We start from the raw sequence: 17,747 nt of genomic DNA on the forward strand, positions 1-17,747 counted from the left end.
TGTGGTTTAAAAATGGCTTCTAAAGGGGTGAGGGGAGAGGCATAGCTGAATAGCTTTCTCTTAAGTCTTGTTTTAGATGCTCTCAGGAATGATACATTACCAAAATCACAGAGTAAATCTGTAAAGGACTTAATTTTAAATAAGTGAAAACGTGTCAGCAAGTAGAACAGAAAAGTACTTGGCATCCTGCTTTCACAAATTTCTTTCACAATGAAAGCACAATGGGCCTAGATGCCCTTTTATGCTTTGCTTCTGAGTTAGTCCTGAGAATTAACTATAGTAGTTGTAATCTAGACATTTCTGCTTGTGAGGCATCAGAATACTGAAAATTCTTGTCTAACACAAGACCTACCTTCCTTACACTCTACAGTGTGGAGGCATTCCTGTAGGATCAAGGCTGTGAGGGAGCACAGGCCTTTGCGGCCAGTTGTATATGTGATCCTTTAGAAGACAACTGAACCCAGATTGGAATACCCCAATCACTTCAGGCAATGGGTAGTTAATGTATGCCATCACTAAAGCAATGGCGAGTTGAAGAAATCTTTTGTGTTCAGTGGGTCACAGTAGTGACAAATAGCAAGGATGTGTGCTAGTAGCACTTAGGGTGTCAGTATAGGAAGGTAGCTTGTGCCTCTGGTCTAACAGAATATACCTGTGGCTAAGACAACTAGTGAAATATTAAATATTGTTCTTTCAAATATGGTTTCTCACAACTTTTTCCTGATTGCATGAGGCTTGATATGAGCCCTCATGATTTCTTGAAGCCTAATTATGGCAGAGATTGCACTCAGGAAGCTAGTTAGCAGAGGTGCCAAGTTGGAGCCAGTCTTTGGTTGAAAGAGAGGTGCTCAAATCTCAGGAGGTCTCTTGAAAAATCCATTTTAAGTCTTCTGTCTTCCTGCCTTGCCTTCAACCACATCTTTCCACTTTGCAAAATGGCTGAGGAGGATTGGCATGAATAGCAGGCCTTAAGAATGTGCCTCCTTATGAGCCAAAGGGCTTCCTCTTTATGGCCAGAGTAAGAGAAACAGGAATTTAGGTCAGGTCCTGGAGTGTTGTGAGGCATTTTCTGGTTGAAATTCCTTTTGCTATATAGACCTCCATGGACCTGCTACTGTGATGGAAGGCAGGGCATTGCAATAGCTCCTGGCTGTCTTTCCAGCTACAGAACTCAAGAAATTTAACATACACAGCACTAAGACCCAGGTAGGTATATGGATAGTCCAAAACCAAGCCACTACATCCATTCAGAGAGTGGGTTTTACGTCCTAAATATTCTTGGATTTTCAAGGGCTTTTCAGACTTGGGTCAAGAGCTGAAACTAAGCTATTTACTTTTTAGTCTTCATCTACTTATCAGAAAGGGGAAAAAAAGGACATACCTTTATTGGAACCGGCTTTTTCATCTTTCTCATCTAGTGCGTGCTTTTGAAAAGTCTGCTAAGATCTCATGAAGCAGGGTTTTTCCTATTTCTGTAGGAGGCAATTATTTCTTATGTTTAATAAAGAAACAAACAAAAGTCTCCCAAAAAGTTTATTTGTCACTTTCAAAGTACAAAATCAAAACACAAATCTAGACACTGAACCACATACACACCTGTACACCTGTACTTTGATCGACACTACCAAATCCTACCTATACTATGTCTTGAGTAACAAGCAAAAACCAACCTGGCTATTAGTAACACTGCCAAATGTTTAAGTTTTCACTTTATCATTTCTAAGAACAGAAACGTTATCTTACAGGAATATGGGAAAACGGAAATAACCAAGTATAAATCCAATGTTTAAAGGGATTTCTTAAAACATATTCTATAAAAGTAACAGCTCAACCTATCAATCAAAGTCTTTGGGCACCATAACTATAAAAGAAACAAGCTATGGAAAGACTAAGTTTTTGTTGGTTTTGGTTTTGTTTTTTAATGCAAAAGAAAGGACTTTTATTTTGTTGAACAGCACAACATTTCAAAGTCATCTTTTCTATGGAGTTGTATAACATTAGGGGCTACCTGTAGGCTAGAAGTTAAACTGGTCACTAAAGGAGGTACCTGACTCTTAACACTGTGTAGGTCACTTCAACCAAAACGCAAGAACACCACTCATTCAAGGTAAAGACATTTTAAGATTTGCCAGACACAAACCATGTGATGTCATGAAGACACAGAAGTCCTGCTGACTGTAAGGGCTAATTATAATGGCTTCTTTGTTGAGGGTGTCATCTATCTCATGCAGACCATAGGCTAACAAGCTGCTGCTGTCTAAACTCCATTCTAGACACAGAATTCTTTTCAGAGCCACCGAATCCCAGAATTGGAAACATATACACAGACAGAGAGATGGGTCATTACGAAAGTTGGATTTACATTAATGGCTTCACAGTAGCAACACAAAATGTACTCAATGTCTTATTTCCATAGGAAGTTTATATTTACATACACACTTCAGTTGAAATGTGCACCCCAAAAAACATTCAATTCTCAATTATCAGTGAATTTTTTGAGGGTTCCCCAATCAAATCTTGATTCAGCAGAGCAGAAGGCCCTCCCTGGCTGCCAGGCGCTGGCGGTGGACTCTGTCTTGCTGCAGCTCCTCATGGTTTGGATGCCAGAGTTTCGTTATGATCCTTTCGATGTTGAGGGCATACACAGTGTGAGTGGGGATGACTTCCCTGTGTACCTGGGGTTAAAAACAGAATCTCTCCAATTAGATTGCAGTATACTTGATTTTCTAACACAAATAAAAGTAAGGTTTTCATCAACAAACACTCAGAAAAGACACACAGATGTATAAACTTTAAGCCAGAATCAAAGAAAACCAAATAATCTACAAGAAAACAACAAGGTAATGAAATAGGAAAAAGGGAACAAGGGGCTTTTCTTTCTTTCACTGAGGAGATGGGGGTAAGGAGTAAATTAGGAAGGACTCCTGGGCCCAGGATTTGAACAAGTCTAGTATTAATGACTTTCATAATAAAATAAAAACTGCAGAACTAAAAGCTAATAGGTAAAAAAAGCCTGTGAATTTCTTGGTAGACTTGAAAAAACTCTGAATCTGTCCAAAAGCTAGGCAAATATTAAGGAGCCAAGAGTTACCTGCAAAGCTTCGAAAAGGTCGTACATGTTCACCGGAGGCAGAGATGCGGGCAGAGTGTCTCCCGAGCACGCCAGCAGGAGCGCAGCCTGCTGCTCTGCGTCATCAGGGGGCGGGTGAGAGGCTGGATTCTGACCAGCACACGGAGCAGAAAAGGCTGGAGGGCTAGAAGAAATTCAGAAATATTCCCAGTGATGGATATAGGCACAGCTGAACAACTAGAGTAGGAAGGGGCTGCTAGAATATATCTTATTGACTCCCTGGTGGCGCAAGAGTTAAAGACAGTACTATCAAGCTATCGCCAGCCACTGCAGCACGAGTTCAATCCCCAGCCAGCCAGGAAGGTGACCCACATGGCGCAGCAGACCTCTCCTGTCTTGCCCATTGCTCCCCTCACAGGGTATTTCAGTACATCTGCCTGTTCTGCTCCCCACTCTGTCTGTGGTGAATCCTGTCACCTCCCCCATCACCTCTGGGCTACAATCCAGTTTATGTACGCATAAATAAATCAATCTTTAAAAAAAAATCTTCAAATGAATTAGAAATCCACTTCTCTGCTAGTGAGTACGTTAGCCGAGCTATAGGGCTAGAAACAAAGTAATACAACTACACTTATCTTCCTCTCTCCAAAATGTTAAAATATTTACTAACCTCAGAATGGAATGGTTTCCTGCCCTTAAAAGAGCTTTGGTGGAGGGGAAGGACGGGGGGAGAGGGAAAGTGAAGCACACTTTAATTAAAGGAAAATAAAACTGTAAACAACTGACATGGAGAGGAAGTTAAAACAGTGTTAGAGACAGGGTCAAAAATAACAAGAAAGAAAAAACAGGAACAAAGAAGGGGTGAAGAAAATTCATCGGATCTTGCCCATTTCCCAAAACAGAATCTAGATATAATATCAGCTGGCCAGTCAGGCATAATTTTGTATCATATCTTAAGAGGATGTAACCTAAACAATTATGATGAACACACAACAGGAGGTACATACAACAACAGCGTGAGGTAACTTGGAGAAAAGCACAGTGGCGCACGAGTGTGGGTTTGGGTGGGAGACAAAGGAGCCCTGTTGGAGAAACAAGCAGCTGACAGAGGGGCCGAAGCTCCCAGGCCTGGCCAGCAAGGCCGAGGGTGGCTGAGCAGCAGGGCAGGGTTGGATGCCTGCTCCTGGCATTCACCCACTATAAGGAGCCACTTTCTTTGCTTTCTCTGGAGAAGAATGACTTGTAAATGAGAACAAGTAATCCCACACAAATATGCCTGTGTGAAATCTAGAAAGTAAATCTTCACATATGGCACCCTAAACAGTGGACCCAGTTTAAGACAGGGCCTGTGCGTCGAGTCCCAGTCCTCTGGGTCATGAGACAGACACTGGGCGCAGCTCCCAGCAGTGCTGTCAGGCTTTTGCCCTGCACAACTCTCGGCCTCCCCACTGGTCACCTTTATTATCTCAGCTGCTCCCCTGCCTACTACTCCTGCCAGCCCCTCCCAGTCACTTTTTGATTTTTACTTGTTTTCTACTTTCTTGTCATCTCTTTACCTCTCTTTCCCTAACTAACCAGGTAATCAAGTACACAAAGTCCAGCTCTCAGACAAGCTTAGTTATTTTAGTTACCCAGAGGAAAATTATATTACTGTCTTTTCTTTCTCAAAGGCTGAAAACAAGCAAAATATTGGGGGTGGGGTGGGGGTGGAGGAGGGATGGAGACAGATTAACACATGAATGAAGGGACCTTAGAGAAGTCCCAGAAGCTCTGGGTGGAAGGAGGACAGAGGGATCCCAGAGGTGGGTGTTGAGGCCGGGCCTGCAGCACTGGGTGCCAAGAACAGTGTGATGAGTCCTGGCAAGGGCCTTGATCTTGAGTGATAACTACAAAAGCCAGATGAGGAATCTCTTCTGACTGAGGGGACCCACTTCCACCACAGCAGCCACTGGGGCCCTTGCCCCTGGGAACCACTCCTCTCTACCTCAGAATGGGGCAGGCTCACGTTAAACAGAGCAGCTGCCAAACTGTGAATTCTTTCTGATAAGAAGAGTAACAAAATAATCCCCTAGTTATCATGAAAGACATTAAAATAAGACACAGCTCTCAAAAGTACTTTACATACAGAAACAATAGCTAGTTATTTAACAGAGTCATTACATCATCATTCTGTAATGCACTGTAGGATGATGCCCAGAGGCAGCGATCTTCACATACCTTTCTATTAAGTTGTTGTAAGCTACTACACTATTCTTCAGGTACGGTTGAGGGGTAACATTGCTACCAAAGGCATATTTAAAATGACCATCTCGTAAGCGATACGCCTTCCTTCTTGACACAACTGATGTCAATATATCTTTAAGGTGACTCTGAAAACAAGAGAGGAAAAACAGTTATGAACTCTCCTTTAAAAGCAAATCATAGGTTTTCCATCAGCCAAAAAAAAGGTTTGCTGGCATTAGTGGATAGAGATGCAGACATGTTAGCACGTGCTGGAAGCAAACGCATGCTTACTGGAGAGCGGCAGGCCACGAGCTGGGGGCTTCATTTTTGTTTATTTCTATTAAGAGGGGCTGGTTCAAATTTATTAAAGTGTTTTTCTCTCTAAACTGGCTCCTCTGTCTCTCAAATGACTTTCAGATAGCTTTAAGAAAAGAAGGACATAGCCATGCATTTTAGAAGAAGCGAACTACAGTGAAAGTTGGTTTAAAAATGGGCCAAAAAGTTCAAGATCTGAGATTCAGGTTAGAATGCCTACCTACTATACTAAAATTCTTGCATCTCCCTCAAAAGCTCTTGGCTCTTTCAAAAGCCACATAAACAACAGATATACAGGAAATGAACATGAAATTGAGCATTTAATTTCCCTCCACCTTTTCAAAAGCCAAGAACAAAGGAGGAACCTGGACAATGTCTGAAGTAGAGACAGAACAAGCACTGGCTACTGTTAACAGTTAACAGGGGAGCCAGAAATAGGCATGGGGTTTCAGCTTTACCAATAAGGTCATCTCATGTCAGGACTTCATGGCATAGTTTATTTACAATTTGCACACAGAATAAAATCATTATCTGTAGCTTCATGAAAGATAATCTTTTGAAACACAGGTGAGGAAACACAGGCCCAGAGAATGAAAAAGGAATTACCCAACATCGCCTGACAGGACCTGTGTACTCCAGACTCCAATGTGTATTCTGTCGAGTAACTACATGAGTAAGAATGAAAGTGTGTGCTGAGACAAGAAACCCTGTCTGTCCAGATTCCTGGCCTAATATTCTTCAGATGCTGTACCACAGCAAAAACAAGTGACTCGTCAGGATTCCTAAGCTCATTTCTTTCCTTAAGACGGTCCTCTTGTTGACAAAATAAACATCAAATGAAGCAGGAGTGTTATGTTCTAACCAACCTTTCTGAAAAGCTTAGTGGTTAACTGAAGGCAACTATATGAACTGTGGTATGTTTCTTCCCTCAGAAGAAAACAATTTCAGTGATGGCATTCCTGTGAGATGGACTGGCATGTTACTCTTTTCTCAGGACCAACTTTCCACAACACACATAAGAGCCACATTCAACGTGCAAAATTGTGTCTTGCCACCAGCACACCAACCTCCACCGCATAGACAACAGCTGAGACAGCCTCCTCGGCGACGTTGTCCAGCCCGTGCTCGTAAGCAGTCACTATCATTCTCCCTTCAAGCTGACCCCGGGTGGGAAGCATCATTGTGTGGGAACAAAGTCTCAAGTCATCATCCTCTTGGGGATCCTTTGCCACAAACTGCTGGGCTCCCGAAAGGGGATTTTGAGGCTGGAATCTATGCTATGGGTAAGAAAACTTTTCAAAATCATTCATTACAGTGATAACAAAGCAAAAGAAACCAGTGTATTGGATTCGTCATCCCACAAATGTCCACAGGGATTTAGAAAAAAAAAAAAAATAACCACGCAAAAGTAACCAGATTACATCCATTACATGATAATACAAACATAAATTAAAGGGAATAATGGTAGTATGTTTATTCTACTCAATTAATACCTTCATAATCACAGACTATATGGGTCAGTACTAAAAACAGTAATTAGGGAGAAGATATAAAACTATTTTCAAACAAGTCAGAGCATTTTAAATATCCTCACAAAGAAGCAGGATCTCAAAGTATGAATATATACTTAACTTTTCAATTAAACCTTAATGAGTCTAGCTAACCAATAAAGCATTTAATAACAAGTACTACAAATAATGCTATATAGTCTATTTAGTTATCAGCACTATTTACAATTCTCAACAGAGCAGCTTCCTAAGACATAGTCATTCTAATTATTTAAAATAGTTTTTCTCAGTGTTCTTCCATGCACTAGTCCTCTCAGCCTGCCTGTGGATTCTGACAGCCGACATGATTCTCCATCACCACTGGGAGATGTGCCCCAGTAGTTCTTGCTAAAGCTCAGATTTTGTGGTAAATAAGGCCTAACCTTGGTTGGCGTGTGTATTATAAAAGCAATGCTTAACTGCTTTTCCATTTTCCAAGTGTAAAACTGTATTTTATAACAAACATGTTTATAAAGACCAAGCATGCCTCTCTAGATTGAGTATCGCTGACATAAAAACACAGAGCAAAGGTGGAAATAAATAAATGCTTGCCGTTAATCAATAAAGCTTCTGTACCTAGTCAAACCTATTAAACAATACTTATGGAAAACTTTGTTCCCCAGATAGAAACTAGAAAAAGCATGTTATTCTAAAATGTTTACAAATGTTACTGCCAGATGTTTTTGTGCTGTCTCTGCGGAGGCCCAGAAGGCCCAGGCGCTGGCTGAGCACTATCAGGCCCCTCAGAGCCCCTTGGAAGGAGAAGTCTTCAATCTGAGAAACATTTTTCATGCCAAGGAAACATTTAAGAGGAGAAAGAACAAAGATATAGTTTTTGGATCATTGAAAAAGCTTAGGCACTAAAGATAACAAATTAATATGTACACAGTAACAAATGGATCACAAAAATTCAGACACTTGAGACACAGAATCCTTGAAACCCTCACTAACTTCAAATACAGTCAGACCTTTTGCCCCAAGTCACTTTCCCTCTCCCTTCCCCCCCAACTCAATGACCAATGCTTTGCTATTCATTTAAAAAGTAAGCGAGTTCTATCAAACCAGTACTTAATTCAGTTGCTACTAAGATCTATTGAAGAACAACCTACATCAAATTTCTGACGAACAGAAGAAAGTTTTTTCTTTCCCTTAGGTTTTCCAGGTTTGGCTGCTGAACCTCCTGGCCAGGGCAAAGATCCAGCACCCTCTATGAGACAGAAAAATAATTACTGTAAGTGAAAATGATGATAAGTGATAACTCCTACGTTTGCTTTCATTTGGGGCTTGAGTAATAGATGATTCAATTCAAAGATTACTACTTCTCTAAACATTTTTCATATCACATTTTTTTCTACCAGTAACCAAAATTGGTTTTTTGGGAAGCAAATTTGTTTTATATTTTTTTAGTGTTTATTGGGCGTTATTTGCCTATTAGTAGCAGTATAAAATTGCACAGAATGTTCTATTTCAAGAAAGTAAAGTTGCACGTATATTCCTTTCTTCTAAAACCCTACTAAAAATGAAAATAAAGCAAAGTAGTCATTTAAAAATGAGTGGCAGACAGGATGAGAGTTCATCAATTGTCAAGGAAAGGCTAAAAGGAAGCCTGGAAAAGTAGACACAGTAATCATAACCCAGGAAAGGCAAAGTGGGCAAATGGAGTAGAAACAATCAACCCGCCTGATACAAATCCATAAAGAATTTGGATTTGGAGAAAGTGAGTCAGTGGGAAGCTGGAAGAACCAATAAAGCTAATAACAAGATTATGGGAAGCGATCTATTCAAAAGTCATCCAAACACTTTCCCTTCTACTCCCATGACTGAGTTCACTTAAAATAAATAAATAAATAAATAAATAAATAAATAAATAAATAAATAAATAAATAAATAAATAGGGTGCCCTGTTCACAGGTTAAGAATTTCAAGACAACCACAGTAGAGCACTGGACCCGTAAAGCTAGTCCTGCACATGCCCATACAAAGCATGGTGTTTCTAACAGGTGGGGGGAAGGTCGAGGGAGAAGAGTCTTCTCCACTTGAACAGAATGTCGGATTTACTAAAGCAGCTGGTGTGAATGTTGGCACCTGGCTTTCTGCTGGTGTATGCTGGTGTTTGAGGAACCCAGTTTAACAGCCAGACTCCCCATCAGCTCACTCTAAAGCAGAATCTCCAGGCAATTTTATGCTTCCTTCTAAAATATGAATCATCAGACTTACCAGTATTCGCTAACATAAGAAATATCAAGCTAAATAAACACAAAACAGATCTCTTAGAGTTACAAATTTTCAGGCAACACACAAGGATTCTGAATAACTTCTAACTGGTATCCTCAGAAATTTGAGAATGTAAGTATCCATAAAACAAGAAAATGTTATGAAAATTGCTGAATTAAAGAATGTATTGGACAGAAAAGCTGAAGGAGCTGAGGAAATAAAATACAGAGTAAGAAGACAGCAAGACAGATGCCTAAAGTGAGTAAGTACATCCAGAAAGAAATTTAAGCATGCTATGAATGGCTGAGGTCTCATGAAAAGTACAAAAAAGAACAAGTAATTGCCTTTGGAAACAGATCTAGGAGTGGAAAGTATTTCATTATCTTTTGTACTTTATTTTGAAAAATACCTGCAAAATTGTTTACAGGAAAAAAAAAAATCACCTATCACCCTAACAAAACATTATTTCCATTTTGATACTTTGGGACTAGGGTTTTTTTTTTTTTTTTTTTAAATGAAGGGACCTCAAGGGAGGAGCAAAGAGATGAAGGACTAGATATGACATCCTTGGACCAGTGGGGATCTCTCCAGCTTTCCAGTCACAGAGAAACTCTGGAGGACTAGTTTTTTGTTTTTTTTTTTTGGGAGGGGGAAGAAAAAAAACCATTTCAAGTTTCTCGGTTAAAAAACAAAACGGAGAATCTCTGTGCTCTCGTCCATCACACTGAGGGCCTCTGGCACAGTCATCTGATGAGGACAACAAATGAGTGCTCAAAGACAGTTATTTCTGATACCCAGACCCCACGGCAGAAGCAGCCAAACACTCAGGTGAGGAGGCAGAAGCAGCCAAATGCTCAGGTGAGGAGGCGCAGGGTGCGAGGCACAAGGGCTGACTGACACAAAGGAGAGCAGTTGGAGGCGGGCGGAGCAGCACTGTCACTCTGGAGCTGAAATGGGCCTCTGGTTATGTTTTTGTTTTGCTTCTCTGAAGTTTGTTTCCCAATAGGTAAAAAGAAGCTAGCATCTGTCTTAAAGAGTTGTTGATTTAAGATCAGGATTTAAGGACTTAAAAGATAATGCACAGGAAGGATCTAACTCGTAACAGTTGCTCAGTAAATAATATTAAAATCATCTTTTCTGCTTAGTTTGGGAAAAAGTTTTTATTATAAGTACAATCATATTTGAATATTTTACTTCCAGTAAAAACCATCTATTGCCAACAAACATGAATTTCATTTTGAAGAAATGTATTTTGGATGTCTGATGGAGAAATAGTCTCAACTCCAAATAGTTCTTCATTTAGTTTAAAATACAAGTAGCCAACATTCAATGATATCAAATGTCATTATTTAATTAAAATTAGTCACTTACACTTGCTAAAACCACTTTGTATGTGATTTGGCTTTTTTTTTTTTTGCTCTTAAAAGCACTTTCATCTGCTGTTTTACAGCCCTAAAGGAGAAATACTACTGTATCTATTTTTAAATGTGGAACACTAAGAACCTCTGTTTCCTATGCTAGTAGCAAAACCTAGATTTGAATCCAAGTCTCTAGGGATTTTAAATTTTGACCATACCACTTCACCTTTTGTGTGTGTGGCACTCTTACCTACCTAAGAAGGCCTAATCCTCAAAACGTTGGCTTTTTTGATCAAATTTAATGTTTTATACTGAGTGGGTTGTCATCACGCTAAGTCAACGGCTGCTTGAATTAACTGGACCACCAGAGTGAGACCCTGCAATGCAGGGTGCAGGAGGCTGTGAGCGGCAGTCAGTATCCTCCGGAAACACTCACTGTCCACTACTCTTCACACCAATGAGCTGAGTGTAGCGAAATTAGACTTTTGGCGACCTTAGCGGAGGGAGATGACACAAAACACTAGCCATTTCGAGGTACATAGGGCTTTGAGAAATGATCATCAGTCGCCACACACCCTTTAAAAACAAAATTCTACTTAAAGTACAGCAAGAGTTATCTATGCAACTCTTAACACAAGCCCAGGATCAATTTTATCATGAAGCAAATTTTCATTATACCAGTTGGTTAAACCAGGAGACAGCTGAACTGGGGGCAAAGGGGTCAGTGTTGTATCCATACCCACTGAGGCTGAAGTGATGGCTTTATCTTCTACCCACCTCCCCAGCATTTTGTTCTCCACCAATAATCTATCAAATTCTAACCTTCCAGCTGCTAATATCCTACTTAAGAATATGGGTGGAAGTCCTGGTTCCCCACATATGGTTTACACTCCACATACTCATCTTTCTCTAGCTCTGGAAACCTGCACCAGCTGCCCTCCATACATTCTCAGCTTCTTCATCCACACTGCCCACCCCTTCATTACTCTCCATTAGTAATCTGAAACCCAGCGCAGTGGGGAGTAAATAACACAAGTCAATGTAAGAACAGGGAAATCACCTGCTTTAAGGGGTGCTAGAAAAGAATCTATAACTACATAATTTATTTTTCTTCTGAGCATTTCAAAGACCATTTCATCTGCAAACAGCAGATGTGTCTGTTTAAGGAACTTTAGCGACCCACAGCTTTACTAGAAATATGTCCATTCCCTTACCTGGTGTAGATACCAAAATCTGACAGCGAGTGAGAATAGCCAGGAGGAAATCATTGTGAGAATGGACTGAAAAAGGAAGATTTATCACAAGTCAAATACAAACTATTTGAAACTAGCTTTTAAGGATCTGCATACCACCTCCAACCCAAACACTCTGCCATTCTTTACAATGAATTTTTAAGTAGTTGCACTATTAATTAATATGACTTCATACACCACTAAAGCAAAACTAATTTTTTCAAGTGAGAAGATATTAATTTATTGTAAAACTGGGAAATCTGAGAACTGTAAAATAACTCCCCAGTTAAATGGCTTTAAAATTTTTATTAAAAAAATTTTTTTAAATGTAGCCCTTCTTTATTTAGATAGTTGTAAATTTTTGGACAATATTTGATTTTTTCCCCTCAGGTGTAGTAACTGTAGTTCACCAAAGCACCCACAGTCCATCTTAGTCCCTGTATATCCCCCAATTAATTGTTATACCATTATCCTGTGTGAGAAGTCGATGAGCTTCAAGGTCAAACTCTTCTTTGCTGATCTTCTGTTTGAACCACAACTTTAAGTTAGCCCAGTATCTGCAGGAGTGGAAAGAATGATTAAGAACCAGAAGTTTTGCTTCTTTTCCAATACCCTTTATCCACTCCAATTCCCAGGAAAGGAATTCCCTAGCATTATGGATTGACCTGTAGCTCCTAAAAATTCTAATACTGAAGCCCTAACACCCAGTACCTCAGAATGTAACAATTTGAAAACCAGGAAGTTAAAGAAGTACTTAAATGAAAATGGCCCCTAATCCAATGTGACTACTGTCCTTACAAGAGGAGATTAGAACAGACACCTGCACACACCCATAACAGTCGTTTATGTGCCAAGGGGACCAGCAGGCTTCTAGCCTCCAGGACACTGAGAAGATAAACTGTTGTTTAAGCTGCCCTATCTGTGCTATTTGCTAAGGCAGCCCTAGCAAACCAGCACACCTAGGAAGCAGAATGCCAGCACAAAAAAGAGGAAGACAGGAAGGAAGATCCTTCCTGAGACTTCCTGGGCTCCCAAGTAGTCACAAAATGGGACTCACCCCATGAACAAAGCCGTGACTTTATCTTTTCTTCTTCATTGTCAAGGCTTCTCTAAAAGGCCTATTCTCTAGATTTCTACATTCAGTTTTGTTTTTTAAGTAAGTTTTATGGGCAGTCATTAATACTGATTCTTGGTGACTGCTTTCCTTTCAAATTTTAAGCTGATTGAAGTAATTAGTTTCTAAAACACCTCACCACAAAGAATATAACCACGGATATGAGAAACTTTGTGGTTTTTAAAGTGAAACAACTAAAAATAAAAATTACCAGTTAACTGATAGAAAAAGTTCAATTTTTTTATACCTTAACAATTTTGGAAACAGGAGTAAAATACCCTTTTTCGTATCCATACTCCTTGTTTCAGTGTTTAAGGAAGATGTTCCTTGTTCATGAAACAAGATTAAAAATTACCCAATTACAATCACTTTCAATCCACTTAACTATTCTCTCAGGTTCATCTGAGGTTTCTTAATGAGGTGCATTTAATGCTCACCCTGTTTTTCATAACAAGGTGTAGTCTCCTGTACATTGATTATTTCAAATTCTTTTAGTATTTAAAAGAATATCTGTATTTAACTAAGTGTGTATATATGTGGTTGGATGCAATGCCTTTTTTATTTTTTGCTTTAAAGGAGAGTTAAAGGAAAACACCCATTTCACTCATCAGTAACATGCTGAGCTCTAGCATGTTTTTCACTTGATACTCATGCACTCATCAGTCAATAGTAACTTTCCTGGAGTGAGCACTTAATGCTTAAAAAAAAAAACAAAAAAGGATAGGCACAATTCTGAAATGAATAAAAGCTCCACACAAAAACAAGTCTTTTCTTGTTCCATTCTATCCAATAAGACAACAGTAACGAGAGAAACTTCCATCAATTATAAGACAGTATCACTGTTTTATAAGAAACATGCAAACAGACCCATACTTGGAGTGAACCTATTCTAAAACTAAGAGAAGGCTCTCCCAGGAAACTACAAGGCGCTCTCTACTCCAGTGGCAAACTTTTAAGCCCGAAACCACTATAGAGATAGACCAGACTTGCTCTCCAATCTGGTCCTTGTGTGTTAATTTGCTCAATACCTGCAAACAAATGACAATCTTCCTTCCCCACCCCCTCACAGCAGACACAAAGTTAGGGAGCGTGATGGGTGGCAAGAATAGATTAGAAAACTTTGGAGATATCCAGAGAAACAAAATAACCTATGAGCAAGTCATCAAAAAATAAAATAAAATAAGATAAAATAAAATAAAATTAAGCACCTATTTGAACACAATACACCAGTGGGCACCAAAGTGTGTCAGGTAACAAAGCCCATGTCTTGGCAGAACCTGAAGTGAGCACACAACCTTATATAAAGGACATCTGGACCACTGGAAAAGTCGAAAACAACTGACATGCTGCCTTATCTACCTTGTATGTTTTACCTATTATCCAGGACTATATTTATTTGGTGAGGTGGTACAGCCAAGCAAACTACTCATGGAAAATATGGGAGAAATGACAGTTAAATGATACTATAAATTGCTCAACAAGGCACTTTTAAGGGACATAAGTGGAAAAAGACAATGAGGACAGAAGACAGCAAATACAAACAATACTATACCAGGGAATTGTTTTTGGCAAAGGGAAAGTTGGGCTGGTATTATGAGAAGAAATTCACAATGCAGATACACCAAATTAAGCTTCAGCATCTGTATCTGACCAGAATCTGACAGGCAGTGTTCTCATTTACACACTAAACAGCAAATACTAATTTCAACCTGTCTGGCTACACAGAACCTGTGTGATGGCAGGGAGGTGGGAGGTCATCAATGCTGCTCAGCCATCAATTACAATCACAGCCAGGTACTTCAGATTTATTTAGTTTGGGAACATTGACTTTCAAACATTTGTAAGCATCCTAGATAGAACAAATGAGTCTACTGTGCTAAAAAATATTTTCATTTTAGCAACAGGTATTATAAAAGTCACACACTCTAATAGTTAATGAAGGTAAAAATTGTCAATTTACCTATTAAAATGATTGAGGATTTTTTAGTAAAGTAAGCAAAGAAATAAATGAATCAATATAAATAATAGAAATGCTTTTAGGCAGAATTTATCTTTGGAGTAAATAAATGCTTACAAAAATTAAAACCATGCCCAAAGTAATGTTTAATTTATTAATGTTATAATAAGATTATCTTTAAGAGTTATATTTTTAAGAATTATTTCAGGCCACGAATACTTCAGTAAGTCCAATAGGGGAATTCTGCACCTCTCCTTAGGATGAAGAAGGGAGCGTGAACTCTGCCACCTCAAAAATTCACAAGGAAAATTTGAAAAATCATGTAAACAAGTTAAGTAGTTTCAACCTGGTCATAATAAACTATATAAGACAAAGATGAGAACCGAGTGGTTGAGAAAAGGGCAATATTCCCCCAAACACCTTACTCTGACATCATTTTAAAGTGAGCATCTATGGGTAGAATTACACCAAAGCCGCAACAACACAGGAATTAAATTTTTAAACGTTTAAAAACATGCTTCCTATAATCTGGAAAAACAAAAGTGTAATAACAATGCTTTGAAAGCTCCAAATTCGTTCTTGTGTCCTAGAAGTTCCTTCTAAGACACCAGGCTTCAGTCGATTCCGCAACTGATCTGATTGGGTCCCCGGCCCCCACTACACACCCTGGCTGGTGATTTGACTGGGGGGTGGGGGGGTCACGCCCTGTTAGGCCTCAGACCCAGAAATCGGAAGGGAGGAATCTCAATCCTGCTGTGTCTTCTGAAGAGTCAATTTACCTCTCTAGTCTCGGTCTTCTCATCTATCCAAAGGAGTAACAATAACTATACCTCACGTCTCTGTTGAGAGTTAGATGAGCTCGTACGTATAGATTGCTTAAAAGATGGTCATAAACAAATAGCTCACCAATGTAAATCGTAATAATGTTCTGTCTGCGATCCTAAATTTCTGTCCACGCTCGACCATAGTGCCTCACTATACCAAGCTAAAGAAGCCTCCGCCTCCAGGAAGCCCTCCTGGGTACCCGCTTCAACCAGCGACTCGGGACCTAATTCATTCGGCCTGAGATGGGCCTAACGCGTTCGGAATCCCTCGCCGGGGCCTGAGCCCCTCAGCAGGCCCCAGTGCGTGCAGTCAGTACGCTCCTCCCGCCCCACCCACGACAGCGTCCCGGACACCTGTCCCGTCCTGGTCCTCAGGGAGCCAGGGTCCCTTCAGCGTGGGAAGTCTTGGGTGCCGGCCAGACCCGGGACTGAAAAAACCCCGAGGCCCAGTCGCTCCGGACCTGAGGCTACGCAGGCCCCGCGGCGAAAGGGGCGTCCCAGAGGCGGGTCGGCAGCCCAGGCCCGGGAAGTTCCCGCGCAGAGGCCCGAAGGCTGCGCCCAGACAGCGCTTACTGTTTCACGTTGTCCCCGAGGGCCTCGCTCAAGTTTTTCTTCGCCGCCTCCAGCTCGCTCACAAAGGTCGCCATTGCTCCCCACGCCTCAGCCCGACCGCAGACTGCGCGGCGAATGCGACCAACAACCGAAAAACCAACTCGGCCTAAGGCCTCAGTTCTGGAAGATTAATCCGCTCCTGTCTGCCCCGCCCCTAGCCGCTCAGAAGACGTTTGTTTGGTTTTCGGCTCCGCCCGCCTTTCGGGAGAGAAAGCGCGGAGCCAAATTCGATCCAGTCTCAGTCCTCCTTCCCCCCGCCCCTCACGCTCTTCGGGTCACGTGATACGCTTCGCCCAGTCCTTCCGTGCGCAACCTCAACCTGTCCGCCCGCCCCGCTGCAGTGTCACCTGCAGGCCTGGCGCTATTGAGTCTTGATCTGTGGGACCAGCCGCGTATTCGGGTCCCTTTCCTCTGCAAGTCAAAAAGTATCCTCTCACCTACACACCTCTGGCCTACACCCCAGCGCTTGTATGCATAAAAAAAAAATAATTCTTCAGGGAAAAAAAATCTCAATAGATGTTGCAGCAATTTTATTCCCTTTCCATGCCTTATATTTCGCCTAGTACAAATCATCCACTATGCCATATATATACATATATATATAATTTGTATATATATATACATATGATGATTTGTGTGTATATATGTATGCGTGTGTGTGTGTATAACTGTTGGCCTCGTTTTAATTAAAAATATTTTTTTAATTAAAGATATATGCCACAGGATTTTTTCATCTATTTAAAAAATATATTCATTACATCATCCTTCATTTTTGTGCAATGTATGGTTTACCCATGAAATTCCCACCACCACTTCACCCGTGCACCATCACCATAGTCCCTTGTACTCTTCCCACCCCTGTCTTACAGAATGTATCTATCTGATCTATAGTTGCCTGATGATGTTGATTTTTGCTTTACTATGGTACTTTTTTTCCTCCTGATTCCTTTTTTGATTTTTCTACATTTCTCCTATAAGTGAGACCATTTGTTATTTTCTGGCTTATTTCGCTGAGCATAAGTCCAGCTCCATCCATGTTGCTGCCAAGGGCATGTGTTTATCCTTTTGATTGCTAAATAATACTCCACTGTGTAAATGTACCATATTTCTTGATCCAGTCATCTAGTTTTGGGCATCTGGGTTGCTTCCATAGCTTACCTATTGTAAACTGTGCTGCAATAAACATAGCAGGTGTCCTTTTGAATTAATGATTTTGTATCCTTTGGATAGATTCCTAGGAGTGGAATTGCTGGATCATTTGGAAGCTCCACTTTTAGTTGT

General features: G+C 40.4%; 1 protein-coding gene across 1 annotated transcript; it reads right to left on the reverse strand.

The window, feature by feature from the left end:
- Positions 1–1,527: 1,527 nt before the first annotated feature.
- Positions 1,528–16,683, reverse strand: TADA1 (transcriptional adaptor 1). The gene is made up of 8 exons (XM_004688440.2): positions 16,428–16,683; positions 12,425–12,516; positions 11,942–12,007; positions 8,265–8,362; positions 6,676–6,885; positions 5,288–5,439; positions 3,092–3,254; positions 1,528–2,675 (listed from the first exon to the last, which is right to left on the reverse strand). The coding sequence occupies exons 1-8, from the start codon at positions 16,499–16,501 to the stop codon at positions 2,523–2,525; spliced, it is 1,008 nt and encodes a 335-aa protein (XP_004688497.1). The 5' UTR covers positions 16,502–16,683; the 3' UTR covers positions 1,528–2,522.
- Between the last annotated feature and the right edge of the window lie 1,064 nt (positions 16,684–17,747).

This window comes from Condylura cristata, unplaced genomic scaffold (assembly GCF_000260355.1).
Source record: "Condylura cristata isolate star-nosed mole 26May11 unplaced genomic scaffold, ConCri1.0 scaffold00024, whole genome shotgun sequence".
Classification (NCBI taxonomy): Eukaryota; Metazoa; Chordata; class Mammalia; order Eulipotyphla; family Talpidae; genus Condylura; species Condylura cristata.